The sequence below is a fragment of the Sphaerodactylus townsendi genome, linkage group LG06 (assembly GCF_021028975.2).
Source record: "Sphaerodactylus townsendi isolate TG3544 linkage group LG06, MPM_Stown_v2.3, whole genome shotgun sequence".
Lineage (NCBI taxonomy): Eukaryota > Metazoa > Chordata > Lepidosauria > Squamata > Sphaerodactylidae > Sphaerodactylus > Sphaerodactylus townsendi.
In genome coordinates, this window is record NC_059430.1 from 42,088,763 (window position 1) to 42,103,927 (window position 15,165).

The 15,165-nt window shown below is 43.0% G+C and overlaps 1 protein-coding gene across 6 annotated transcripts in view; it reads right to left on the reverse strand.

Moving 5' to 3' along the window:
• TCF20 (transcription factor 20) overlaps window positions 1–15,165 on the reverse strand; it is a 182,882-nt gene that overhangs the window by 25,765 nt on the left and 141,952 nt on the right. For all 6 annotated transcript variants that reach the window (XM_048500899.1, XM_048500901.1, XM_048500903.1 and 3 more), the window contains one exon: window positions 3,823–9,471. In XM_048500899.1, the coding sequence (XP_048356856.1) occupies window positions 3,823–9,435 (5,613 nt within the window). In that variant the 5' untranslated portion in view covers window positions 9,436–9,471. The remainder of the gene's footprint in view (window positions 1–3,822; window positions 9,472–15,165) is intronic.

Here is a 15,165-nt window from a genome sequence, read left to right on the forward strand (position 1 = left end):
GTTTAACTTAATATCCAAAATATGCTGGTTATCCTACCATCATTGTATATTTCCACCCACCTAACACACACACTTTTGTTTGCTACAATTGTTTTCTATTTTCAATTTTTTTCTCACTACACCACGGATAGAAACAACTAAAGCACATATGCTAAGGCAGTATAGAGTGGAGAAATACACAGCACTCTCAAGTACTCATCACAACTTGGCTTGCTGAAAACAAGGCATTTATACATTTAAATGCCATAACAAGGCCAAATACTAAGAAAGCAATAGTAAACCACTACTGATCAACCCCTACTTCAAAAACCATATGAGGAGATTATCTGAAATGAAAAAGTGCTGGAAGACAGAACACCAATGTTGGACAGCACTCAACCAAGTACTGGGGAAGAGCTGAGGACAAACTCTGAATGGCGCTATTCTTAATGATACAACTTAACTAAAGCTGAAAGGGAGACTGCAACCAAGAATCAGGAACAGACTGAGGCTGGGAAGGGCAGCCATTAAGGAGCTAGGAAAGATTCTGACATGTTAAGGAGATGTTGCAGCCAACCAAAATCAAGGTAGTTCAAAACATAGAAATCCTACTACTATGCAAGGGTTGTGGAACTAGGACACCTAGAAGAAAGCTGACATGAAGAAACTTAAATTCCTCTGAAATGTGGTGTTGGATGAGAGTTTCATAGATACTGTGGACTGCAAAAGAGACAAATTCGTGGGTTCTAGATCAAATCAAGCCTAAACTTTCCATAGAAGTTAAAATGACTAAACTGAGGTTATCATAGTTTGGTCACATTATGAAAAGATAAGAGTCACTGAAAAACATAGTAATGCTAGGATAAGTTGAAGGCAGCAGGAAAAGAGGAAGACCTAATGTGAAATGGATTGACTCAATCAAGAAAGCTATGACCCTCATTTTTTAAGATCTGAGCAAGGTTGTTAACAATAAGTCCTCAGCTGAAATCAACCTGATGGCATTCCTACAAATAGTGTGCAAAACAAGCAAAACTTGCTATAGTGAGTAGCCAGCACAGGAATGGGAAGACTGGAATTGGAACATTGCTGATAAATGTATTGTTGAAGGTTTTCACAGCTGGATTCAACTGGTTGTGGTGGGTTTTCCGGGCTGTGTGGCCGTGGTCTGGTGGATCTTGTTCCTAACGTTTCGCCTGCATCTGTGGCTGGCATCTTCAGAGGTGTATCACAGAGGAAAGTCTGTTATACACTGTGTTTCCTTTTCACTGGACACAGTGTGTAACAGACTTTCCTCTGTGATACACCTCTGAAGATGCCAGCCACAGATGGAGGCGAAATGTTAGGAACAAGATCCACCAGACCATGGCCACACAGCCCGGAAAACCCACCAAAGCCAATTGCTGATAAAGTTATTCCACACTAAATTTCTTAAACCCAAACTTCTCAATGAGTTCTATATTCCAGAGTTTGGAAACTCTTTCAAATAATTTCCCATTCACTTGCTGCACTTTTTTATCCCCACACAGAGGAACTAGAATAGCATATGTAATTGAACTATTTGAACTATTTATGAAAATTAAAAGCGTATCTTTGAAAATGCATCTGTTATGTTTACAACAGACACAGGAATAAATTGTATCTAATACTGTAGAGTGTCTTGCACAAAAATCTCATACTACACTTTTTGAATAAAACCTTGTCTTTAGCACTTGATGCCAAATTTATACTTTTTCAGGCGCTAGATAGAGATGCTTTTATACTCTCAAGCCTTTTGGACACCCAAAGCTAGTGATGGGAGTTGTGAATGGGCAAGAGTACCTGAAAAGGCCCTCAGGTTTGAAGAAAAATGTTACATTTTGTTAAAAAATACACAGAGGTTTTAAAAAACAAAAATGATAACAGCAGTGTCTGTAGCTTTACAGCAGCTGATTTCCTCAGTGACTGTTGCTGGGCAACCACAGTATTACACGTTTCAGTTTCTGTGAGTAAAAGGCAGAGGGAGGGGGTGGCCCTTTCCAGGCCTATTTTGGCCTTTGAATGAGGAGTCATTAGGGCTGGAGCTGGCTAAGGTTGCCAGATCCAGGTTGGGAAATTCAAAGAAGAGAAGAAAAAGGAGTTGGTCTGTACAGATTTTTGTGATGGAGTTTGAGGGTAGAGGGATTCGATTTGGGGCGGGATAGGGCCTCCGCCAAATATCACGCCACAGAGTACACCTTCCAAAGCCGTCATTTTCTCTCAGGCAACAGATCTGTGTCATCTGGAGTTCAGACATAATTCCATGGGATCTCCAAATTCCATTGGAAGTTAGGAACCCGAAGCCTGGCAGCTATTACTGGATGACACAACACTACCTGACTAGAATGACTCAAGCAGGCCTGGCTGCTTCCTCCTGTTCAACGGCAGCAACTTCATAAAAGCCAGTGTGGTACTGCACTTAGAGTAGGGTCCAGAAGACCCAGGTTCAAACCCCATCTTTCAGTGGATGTTCACTGGGTGATTTTGGACGAAACATACTTTCAGCTTAACCTATCTAACAGGGTTGTTGTGTGGATAAAAAGGAGGAGAGGATAATATTTTAGCGGTTTTGGTCCCCACAGTGGGAATGTAGGTTTCCAAGGTGGAGGCTACAGGGGGAGAGGAAATGGAAAATTTAAGACAGAGGGGCAGATAAAAGTAAGTTGGCTGTTGGGTGAGAAGGAGACAGAATTGTCAAGTCCCGGTCGGGAAATTCTTGGAGTGGAGCCTGGGAAGGGTGAGGTGGAGCAAGTGTATCACTCTCATTCTGCAGTTACTCAACTAGTTGCTTATCAGTGTGTGTGTGCACGTGCGCACACGCACATGCATGTGCACCATCTAGTCACAACTGATTAATGACCCATCAGTTACCAGACTCAATTTAAGGTAATGGCAATCACATACAAAGCCTTCCATGACATTGGTCCCTTGTACCTTCTCCCTCCATCCTCTGCTGCACTACCTTCACTCATCAATGCACAGTCATCTGTGGGTGCCACGCTGCAAATGGGCATAATCAACTACTGCCCAAACATATGTGTCTTCTGCTGTTGTCCCCCCTCCCCATGTTAATGAATGGTTCACTAGTTGAAATCAAGAAGGTTCCTACTCTCTTGGCTTTCTGCGGGCTATGCAAAACTGTTATTTAAGAGGTTTTTAGCACAGGAAATAAGGCTGCACTGAAACAAAACAGTTCAAAAAGAAGCTTGGAGTAAAGGGACTGTAGACTATACCACTGTGTATACTCTATTTGTTGCTTTAAACAGATATGCAACTTCTGCTTTTGTTTAATGTGCCATATTCATATTTCTACTAATCCAGCCTAGTATAGTGGTAAAGAGAGGTATATTTTTATCTAGCGAATAACCGCTTTCTTGCAAAATACAACTTTTTGGTTTCACTGTGATAGGTAGAAGATAAAGTTTCAGAAACCAAAAAGTAGTGCAGACAGTAAAAGGCAGAAAGGGGAATGAATAGCTTTGCAGTGCTGCAAATTTGTCTTATTGGCCAGTGACCCATCCCTTATTTTTAATGGCAACACATCATTTAAAATCACTGGAAGTGCCTAGTTTTTCAGAAGTTGCCAGTATGCTTAATACAACCCACCAGACAGATTGCATACACAAAGCAAATTTGGGCATCTGAATTCAAAGCAATTCCACAGGCAACATAAACTGACAATTTGTTCTCACTATCTGCAGGGGAGACAATTACAACAGTACTCGCATACTGACAACATGGCAAAGAGGCAACAGGAAAACACCACATGGGAAACATCACAACACTGGTTGTATTTAAAAAGTTACAACTTCAATTTATAGTACTCACCATCTCTTTAGCTATTTCCACAGCTTCCTGCAGTCCATAGAGTCTGCCACAGACCAGGTAAATCCCATTGGCCCAGAGAATACAGCCCTCATGGACCCAAAATTCATTGCTGTCAAGAGGTAGTTCAGGAATTTGTAACTCCAATTCAGGGCCACCTTCAGAAATGGATATGGGGGGTTTGGAGTCTGAAGGGATTTTTTCCCCGACGCTGCCACCTTCTGTGGTTGCTTTTTTACAAGCAGCACCTCTCGAAAGCGATCGAGAGGCCCCGGCACAGTCCTCAGAGCGATGCCGTCTCTTAAAGCGAGGGTGGGCGGGCAGGCTTCTCTGCTCCTTCTGTTGTTGCTGCTGTTCTTCCTCCTCTTCCTCTGTATCTGTCTTGGAACCATTAGAAGCACTTTTATGCCGTACCTTGACCTTATTCTGCATTTCTGTGGCCCTCCTGGGAGGGGGATTTTTGGGCAGTGTGGCTACATAATCCTGGGGATAGAAAGGTCCAAAGAGATCACCCATGTTGCGGTAACTGGCCCACTTGCCACACAGGCAGCAGACCAGGTGGCCCATGACAGAAGATTCTGTGACAACAGGACCCTGTAGCATGAAAGAGGATGTGGGCAACACTTTGCTCTCAACATTGCTGGGAGGAGGTGTTGAAGACCTCTGTCCTTTTCGACCCCTCACCAATTTATTCTGCTCCTCTTCCTCTGCATTAATTATTGTACACACAGCACCTATTTCACATTTGTTTACAACATGAATATAGGGGAAAAAAGACTTGTTCTTGGTATCAGTTTTATCAAGAGACTGGGTGGCGTATTTGAGTTTGATTTCTGGTTCCTGAGGTTCCACAATTGGAGCAGATCGCCTAGGTTTCCGTTTCCGTGGCTGTGCTGCAGTTTTTCTCCTCTCCCTTCGCTGTCTCTTAGGCTTCGGTTCTTCATCTTCTGCTGCCTCCAATGGCTGTGGTGGTGGTGCCGCTGGTATGGGTGGAAGTGGCTGTTGCTGCTGTTTTTTCTGCTTATTCACGCTACCAATAGGCCTCCCCTTCTTCTTACCAGAAGGAAAATACCCTTTTGGAGGGAAGGGTTCTGGTTTGGGCGTCATGATCACTGCAGCTCCATCTTTCTCTTCAATCTTTGGATTTGGTTCAGGAGTCAAGACACTGGACGGGGATACTGACTTAGATTCAGAAAAGCTCAAAGGTCCTGCTCCAGTTAGGGATCCGTCTGTTCTTCCTTGACAAATAGATTTTTGTGATGATGATGGGACCACAGTAGACATACAGCCCTCTTTGCCAACACTAGCAAGTTCCAACGACTCTTTTTTTACTAGCTCGTCTCCATCCCCATGCCATTCTTCGGAAGACACTGTCACTTCACTGGTCAGTTCTTGGTTCTCTTGATCCAACACAATTTCTTCTTTAATGTTTTCTGCCTCCAGTCTGTGACTCACAACATTCCCACCTTCAGGAGGACCACTTTTCAGGGACAGGATGTCATCAAGAGTGACTGCATCTGCACCAGTTTCAGCACAGTTTGAAGAAGCACTTCGCCGAACATTGGGAGATGTGATTTTTTGAACAATAGCTTCCAATTTTAATCCACGTCCTTTTCGTGGAGGCAGAATCTTTGTTTTTGCTGGGCTTGTGAGGGAAACAGCAGAGCAATTTCTATTATCAGGCCCTGAAAGGTTCCTAGAAGATTCTCCTTTGGGAAGTGACTTGCCAACATCTTGGTTCTGGGATGAATGGGCATAGGAGTTGAACGCTCTGTCCGCTCCATCTTTTGATGATGAGAGTAGGCGCCCTTTGTCTTCAGTGGCACTATTCTTCATGTCCTGTAGCTGCCTCTTGCTTGGAATAGGTGAAATGAAAGAGCGGACTCTCCTTCGCATTATTAAAGGATTTTGAGGAGACTGATCTTCTTGTCCAGGGATTCTTACCATGGCATTACCAGATTTAAGTACATCGCCAGCATCATCACGTCTGTGAGCATCACCATCTTGAGGGCCAAATCTCTTCTGACTGGCAACCCCTAAAGATCCACTGTTTTTGCCCGGAGCCATCTGCCGAGAAAGATCCCAACCAGATTCATGTTGCTGAATCTTCTGGTTCATATGTTTGATTTCAGCACATTTATTCTGAAGAGTGCCATCACTTCCCAACAAACAACGGCCAGCTTCTTGACCACTTGCATCATGGTAAGAACTGGAATGGAGATACATCATTCCATCTTTGTCATTTTTCAGAGGATTCCTTACTTTTTCCAAGAACTGCTGCTGTCTTGGGCTCTTTCTTGCTGACTCCTGTCTATGCTGAGCTGCAGCAATGACGCCTTGGGAAGAGCTACTACTCCAGTCTTTGTATTCTTCTTGCTGTTGTTGATATAGCTGCCTTTTGTAGTGGTACTGGGAATTCAGCACCTGGTTAGGATCTCCAAAAGCATGTGGGCGAGCATTAGTGTGATATGCTGAAGCCAAAGAAGAGCTTTCAGAATTGGGGGGGAAAGGAGAGTGCAAGGAACTCCGATTGACCCTGTCAGAAAGTACCATGTGAGGATTCAGATGGTGAAGATCTGTCCCTGGACCTCTGCTTCTACCTGGTGACATCTTCAGTTTGTCTGCCAGATCATGAAACTGAGAGGGTGATTTACCCCGCATTCCCTCCCGGCTGCTTCCCATTCTGCCAGGTCCTCGCCTCAGTTGTGCCGATCGGGTATCCTGTTGCAACATGTAGTCTGATGCAGAATCTAGAGCTGCAGCTCCAGGGCTAGCATTCCCTCGATAAGACTCATGCTTAAAACTAGCAAGATGACAGTGGTCTCCTGATTTTTTGTTGTTCATGCTGGCAGAGGTCTTAGACTGTTCAAACTCCTCTTCTTTGATCCCACTGTGAGATTTCAGCTTAGTTTCCATGGAGACTAGGCCACCAGGCAGTATAACTGACTGACCTAAACCAGGCGTTAAACGGTCACTCCTTCCACTTCTGCCATCAGCACTCATATGCCCAACAGAGTGAGGTCCTGGATCTCTAGCAATTTGCCTCAGAGGAGAGATATCACAAATAACTGACCTTCTCTCAGACAGACCTCCTTCATGGGTTGAAGACTGGGATTCCATCTCGAACTTTCTAGGCACAGGATAATCAGCCAGATTTATCTGTTTCATCTCAGAAGCTGTGCCACTTGATTTTCTATCCCAGGGCCCCCAGTGTGGATTTTCCAAGAGAGATCCAATGCTTTTGTTTAAAAGACTCCTATTGCTTAGTTCGCTGGCTTGACTAATCAAGACATTGGGTCGCATAGTACCTTCAAGACTGCCAGTTATTCCATGATGATCCTGGGCATTTCTAGAATATCTTCTGTCAGGGTGATGGTGATAACCCTGCAAGACTTCCTGCAACAGACTGGGAAATTTGTCACTCCGTCCTTTTCGTTCACTGTGCCCTGGAAAATCCCCTTTATCCTGACTTGAAGGATACTGAGGGAAGTTGCCAGTATTTCTCTGAATACTAACTCCAATGCTGTCTTTGTAACTATATCTTAAACTACCAGGGGATTTAGAAGGCTCTGCTCTGCTTGAAAAACTGGAGCCAATGGCAACATGGCCAAGTTGGCTGTTCCCATCTCCATTGTGATTCGTGCTGCTGTCCCCACCCTTGCTTCCTTTACTACCTCCTTGTGGCTCTTGCTGGGGCCCCATCTGACCTGGCTCTTTTACCCCACTGGCAGAAGAAAGTGCTTGAGAACCTGTAGGAGCATCATCTTGCTGAGATTTATCCTTACCGCCTGACTTTTCTACTCTTCCTGTCATAGCCTCTCGAGAAACTATCACACCAACTGCCTTTTCATTGACCTTTGGGGTAGTCTCCACAGCTACCAAAGTCTCTTTCTCCTCAAGGGGAGAGGCCTCTTCTTCTTCATCTACAGGAATGGTGCTAACCTTCGCAGGCTCATTTTGAGACGCTTGTGCTGGTGAGGACTGTGATCTCTCCAAGTTACCCCCTTTGTAAGTAGTATCGGAACTGGTGCTCTGACCACTCAACTGCCTCACCCTCTCAGCATGATCCTCTGAACTACTGGAGCACCCTCCATCAATAGATTCTGCTAGAGGAGATTTGAGCTGTTCTTCTGCCTGGGAGGAGCCTTCTGAGTTTGTGCAGCTATCAGCTTTTTTAGATGATGAAGATCTTTTGGAACTTTTCTTCTGAGGTGCCAAAGCATCAGACAGTAACATGTGCTGAACTGTATTGGGAAGATTAGCCACTTGACTACTTAGGGCACTTAGGCTACTTAGTCCTGGATCTGTGAGCCTCTTTTCCTGTAACCCTTCAAGACCAAATCCCTTGAATCCTCCACCCTGAGCATTGGGGCTTGGCATCATAGATGGTGTTGGACTCAGCTGAGGAATCATCTGTAAAATGCGGTTTCTAGAGGTCACAGGCATGTTACTTTGTCCACACTGAAGATTCTCTCCACCTTGCATAAGAGGAGATGGTGTGGAGCTGCAGCTTGGAGACTGAACCACAGAGGCAGCTGGCGAAGGGTTAGATATAGGACTGAAATTTTGATGGAACTGCATGGGTGATCTCACCGGAACGTCAGTTTGGCTGTACTGCCCCACTTGACTCTGAAGAGACATCTTGGTAGCAGTATTTGAGTACTGCATTACATGCTGTGAAGGAGGCTGCTGCTGTGCCTGTCCCTGGGCCTGCTGACCTCCTTGGGGCAACTTTGACTGCTCAAAGTTCTTCATTGGCTGGGTTTGAAAGTTGTAATTTGACTGAGTCCCATAAGGTTGTGTGCTTGAACCCACAGGATGTCCTTCGTACTGTGAGCCAGCATTCACACTGTAACTACCATCATAGTTCTGCCCAGATTGGGCAAAACGCTGAGGAGAAGAAAATGAAGAAGAGGAAGAAGCAGGAGGCTGATAGTGTTGGCTATATTGACCCACTCGTAACTGATAACCAGAAGCAGATGAAGGCAGAGCTGAAGGGCGCTGCATTGACTGCAAATGAGATGCACTAGATGCAGACTGGTTGGATGCTTGAGATAAAGGCTGATGAGATTGGTAGAGCTGCTGTCTCATCTGCTGCACCTGTTGCTGCTGCTGGCTGGAAGTCTGTTGTTGGTACTGAGTACTTCCAGGGGAGAAAGGACCAGTATAATCCTGCTGATAGTGAGTCACTCCACTAAGGGAGGAGTGTTGCGATTGGAACTGGCTCACATGACCCTCACTTCCGTACTGACTCCCGAAGTTGCTACCTTGGGGTGGTCCGTAACTCTGCACTGGCCCAGAAGGCCTCCGCTGTGGAAGCTGCTGCCCTCCACTTGATACAGGATCCTTATTGGAGGCCATATAGTAGAATTCACCTGCTTCTTTTCTGAAACCTTGATAATTCTGATGTCCAGAGCTCTCACCAGCCATTGATGCAGAGCTGACTGCTGCCCCACGGCGCCCACTGCTGCTACTGCTGCCACCCCCTCCAAAGTTCTGGAACATCTGAGCCTGCTGACGGGTGCTAAATTCCTCTAGCCGGGATGCACCATGCGCTTCTTGTGGGTAGCTCTGCTGATTTCCGTGGTAACTGCTCTGCTCCCGAAAGGACTGCATGCTGTTCAGCTGCAGACCGACAGCTCAACAGCCCACCTGAAAAAAATAAAAACCAAATCAGTAATTCACTTCATATTTTCCAATCGCATAACCAGTTTAAAAATTATTTCCAAACCAGCCTTCAGAATTCTAGCTCCACTTTCACATCAAGCTGATATATTGATCAAGGTCACTGCTGTCTACTCTGACTAGCAACAACAATTCAGAGCCTAGTAGAGAGGTCTTCCACCATCTACAACACGGCCCTTTAAACTAAAGATTCCAGTTATTGCGAAGGACGTCCTGCATGCCTTACCACTAATCCATAGCCCCGCCACAAAACTAAAGAACATCCATCCATTTCATAGTCTCTTTTCTTTACAGGTTCCTTTAACTACCCCCTTGGAAAAAATGTTTTTATTGTATCAAATTATCAACTCATGTACAAAAGAAGAGCAAGAGTTTCTGCTTACATATAAACAAACTTCCAACTGTACAGTATGGCATCTTACAAGAGTTCTTCAAAAGATTTCTATATTTTCTATAGAGATGTGCAGGGAGATTCCAAGACTGATGTTGGAACTCTCCTCCACAGAGAATCATGGCTACATAGCTCACAACAGCATACCACAAGTTAAGGGGCTTCTAGCCCTCATCTTGGACTAGTCTGATCTCGTCAGATCTCAGAAATTAAGCAGAGTCAGTCCTGGTTAGTATTTGGGTGGGCAACCTCCAAGGAACATCAGAGCCATGAGGCACAGGCAGGCCATGGCAAACCACCTCTGAACATCTCTTGCTTTGAAAACTCTATGAGGTTGTTGTAAGTCAAGTGAAACTTAATGACACAAAAAATCTGTGCAACTGCAAAAAATATTTATGACATAATGGGAAGCTTTTTTCCTATCAGTTTTGCATAGATGACCAAAAACATTTAAAGCAGAGTGAGAAAGAGAGAGAAATGACATTGAAAAGTCGATCAAGACACAAAAACCCAATCGCATAAGGATGACTTAACTAAAAGCCAACTTGGGGCAAGGAAAAGCAGCTCAAGTATATGCATCATTGTTCATACACCCACCTCAGTTCCTGTTCACGAAAGAGGCAAAAAACCCAGAAACCTCCTGTTCCATATTCTCCAATTTGGAACCACCAAATGAAGTACATGCAAGACAGACCAACCTAGGAAAACTGCATACAACATAACTGAAGAAGTTTCCTTAGGACTTTGTGGGGTGAGTATTCAGATAAAGTCTGTATTCAAAAGTTATAGATGCAGCTTGGATTGCCAAATTGTTCCACAGAAGGTGAATATTTGTTGCAAGTTGCCAAAAAAATAAGGGAAGTACTAACAATTAAAATAGCTAGGCTTTATAAATAGGAAAATGCCAGATTTTATCTTCAATCTTCAGTGTTGCTCAATGCTTTGAAATGACAGAGCAATAGCATAAAGATGTGAAAAGATACCCACAGTCTAGGAATGGTGAAGCAGACACACATGAAAAGGCAAGCACCTGTTACGAAGCTATCCAATAAACTAGACAAACTATTCTGAACATTGTCACCTCAACATGCCACTGAAATAAAGTCAATGATTGCCAATGTAGATCCATACAAATATGAAAATATATTTAAATGCAACTTCAAAAGCTAAATGTCCTTTAACTTTAGCTCCGCAGTGGGAGTTGCTGGGTTCAACCTTAATAATTTAAGTGTACCATTCATGCAAAGCCCCTAGAATCAGCACCCTAACGTGGGAGGGTATCAATGAGAGAGGAAAATCCATGCATTATTAGGCATTACCATGGCTTCCAATCTGCTCCCAAGCCCAGTTCAAGGTGTGGTTTTGACCGTTATAGCCCTACATGGCTTAAGACTAGTCACTAGTGCATTGGAAGGACCATCCTCTTCCATATATTTTTGTCCTGGGAACTAATATCACAAGGAGAGGCCCGCATGACTGACCCATCAACCCAAAAAGCTCGTCTGGTAGGTACATGACAGGGAGGACCTTTTCAGTGACAGCCTCATGGTTATGCACCACCCCAAGGAAGTGCACTTGGCCCTCACATTCTCAAATATTTAGAAGGCAGCTGAAGAGAGTTTTATTCATGTTAGCATCTGATTACATTAAGTTCTTCTGCCTATCTGCACATTTAATATATTCATTTTTAACTAGTGGTTTCTATGTGTGGTTTCCATTGTGCGTTCTTATTGTTAACACTGAATGCTGCCTTGAGTTCCTGTCAGGTAGGAAGGTGATTAATAAAGGTTTTAAATAAATAACCCAGTGGCACTGTGTGGCTCAAAAAGGCATGTGGTTTGTTTGTTTGTCTGTTTTTTTAAACCAAACATTTATTTTCATCCCTGGCAGAAGGCTTGCACCTCAGGGAGGCACCCAGCTCACCCATTTTTCCAGTGAAGGTTGTTTCATGGTGGGAACCATCTGCCAACCATAAGCTCAACTAGGCAAAGGGTTTGTCCACTTTCCTGAAACATGAGGCAGGAGCCACATTAAAGAACAGTGCTCAGAAGAGCCACAGGCAGCTCACAAGCCACTGAGTGAGCATCCTTCAGATAACCTCATCTGTTCCATATATATGGATATATCTTATTTGGAAAACATACACAAATGGAGACCTCAACCATACCTCACTGAGCACCTCAAGGATTCACCCATTTAGACAGAGGCTTGCCACTCTATAGGAAAGTCTTTCCATCTACTCACAACAGCCATGGGTCCCGTGTGAGATGCAGATAGTGTTAATTTTGTGCAATCAGCTACATACAGCTGCCTTTGGTGGTCACAGTGGTGCTCCACAGTGAACAAGTTTCCCAACCCAACCCTTGATGCAGTAGTTAAAGTTCACTGATAATGATATCTATCCCTGCCATTTATTTCTTATAATCAGTTTTTAAAAAAACTTGATTACCACATAGTACACTTCCTTGATATGAAAGTACACCTTAGAAAGTAACATTTACAATTTATCATGAGGAAGATCTTTTGTATATTAAAAATATTTGAAGTCATTCCAAAGAACCAGGAATGATGTCAATTTTTGGTTATGAATCTGGCATATACAAACATAACTTAGGCATTTTTGAGGATTTATGGGGGGAAGTGGGATTTAAATGTTTTGAATAAATTTAAGAAGAGTGTGCTATCGGTATTAACAAGACACTTAATTAGCACTAACAATGTATTAGGAGCTATTCGAGAACAAAGACAAGATTGCTTTATTCTCTCCTGTCAGTTTAAGCAATCTTGTCTTTCAAAAGTAATTTTATTTGATGACCTCAGTTTCATTTTCTGTTACATTCCTTAACTATCTTTAATTACAGTTCATATCTATAATCATGTTGATAATTTACTTTCACATATCACTGTGCAGAACATTCCATACCAATAGATTGCATAGACCTATCACTCCTCATATGGAAAAAATGGTTTGCTTAGAACTCTTAATATTTATTTTGAACACATTTTTATAAGCCACAGATTCCTATAACTCACATACTGATTAGTGCAAGGCACTTTTTGCTGGGCTGTCCCTAAGCAGTGCAACACTCTATGACCAGCCCACCTTCTAGCAAGTGAGCTACAGATAACACAATACAAACACCTCTTACCACCTGCATTATCAGCTAGCTTTCACGCACAGTTGAGTACTTATTATTATCTCTCAAGTCCAGGCCTCATGCAACTGAAAAAGCATCTCCAACATAACACAGTTTTCTGAGGTTGACTGAGACAGATCTGTGTTCCTTCCATTCTGAAGACAAGAAAAAAAGGGGGATATACCAAGTTTGGTACCAATCCTTTGGAATTTGCTGTCTGTGAAAGCCCACCTACTCACATTATTTTAATCTTCACTGCATTTAATTAAACAGCAGCCATTTGGGAGCGAGTTTCTTGCTAGCTGGTTTTGCTTTCTTATTGTGCTGAGCTAAAAGTTTTTGCATATTTTACTGATTTGTGAACCAAGGGTGGGCAGATAAAACCTAATCACTATTTAAATTTAAAAAATCAAGTTGTGAATTCACCCATCAAGCTATACAGATAAAATCAAATTTAAAATCCTTAATTCGTCTCCTTTCAAGTGGTTGAAGGGACCAATCTAATGTGAAACCTACAAGTAACACAAGTGATGAGGTGCCCAAGGGAATTCTGTGAATGACAGTTAAATTTTGTTGACAAAGTTGAGTGGAGAATTATATCCATGATATTTCATGTCCAGTCAACAGTTTTTAGTGTTCTTTCCGTTTAAATTTAAACAATGTAAGAGAAGCACATATACACCATCTACAATCTTTTACAGGTTCAGAGCTCCTTAATAGAAATAGTTCCCATGTAAAGCTTTGAATTTAACATAACTTTTAAACCAGGCTTAATTGATTTTCCCCAATCAAATGTTTTATATGAAGTATTCATTGCTATGGGGACATAATATCAAGATGGGACACTTTAAATTTGTATACTGAATACGAGGCAAATATACTGATACCCATTTAGAGCTGCCAGCCACCTGTTCCATAGAACTTCCCCACAGCACAGGAAGTCCAAACAGTTTTTAAAAAAACTCACCTCACACACACACACAGCCCATAGGCAGAATAGACATCAGCCAGCAGCTCCGCTGGGATCTGCAGGCCAACTATGGTCAGCCCTGCCCCCTCAAAAGACCCGGTCAGGCTGGCACAGCACTTTGCCCCGGCGGACCTGGGCGACAGATGCTGATTCTGGGTCAAGAAGAGTCGTGTAGCACCTGACCACCTGACTGAGTGCCCCCTCTACCAGCAGAATGGGCTTCCCCCCCCCACATAGGGGTGCACCAGTTCCAGAGGATGACACCCCCCTCCCCGGATGGGGCTGCCCATCAAATCACACTCTACTTAAGGCATCAGATAATCTCCCAGAAAATATTCCAGCTCTAATTTTCTCTGTAACCCCACATTACGCAGCACTAATTTTGAACATTTCACATTTAAATTTTAAATGATTTGTGTTCAACACAACTTTTGATGCTCACTAATCCAATTTTGAAAGTTAGCTACTGCTGAATTCTTTACTGGGGATCAGTGCTGATTATCAAGTTTACCTTTGTGATGTTTACAATGCAGTGTCTAAGTCTGACAAACACAGAAGTACTCTCCTTTAGGCTGGCTGTTCCAAGAAAAAATGTAAAGGAAATACAAAAACCAACTATTTGAGCGAAGAGATAATGTACACTGGCACTACTTCACCCATAAAACCAACTATCTGAGTGAAGAGATAATGTACACTGGTGCTACTTCACCCATAAGATAACAGAAGGTCTTACATTCTGCAATTTATGCAACATGCCTAAAAGTCAGCCCCATTGTTAGAAATGGGAAATACCTTACTTAGCATATAAAACGGCAACATCTGACACATTTTATCTACCGTAATTTAAAACTTAGAAATGCCTTCGTTTCCTGTAAAAAAAATTGTAAATATAGTCAAAACTTGATCGACAACTGCAAGTTGATAGATCCTATGCCATTTTAGCGCATGTAACTTAATTTTTTGCTGCCTGGTTAGAGATGCTACTGTTCTTTTTCTGTTTTCCTCACGGGAACTGAACTTATTTTCTTCAAAAGCCACTTGAGTTAAGTCTGTCATGGGGAGCGTTGGAGTAGATACCATACTTTCACATCATGCTATCTCTGTCTAAGACCTTGACCATCATACCTGCCTTCTCTTTAAAAGCAGTTTACTCAGTCTAAAAG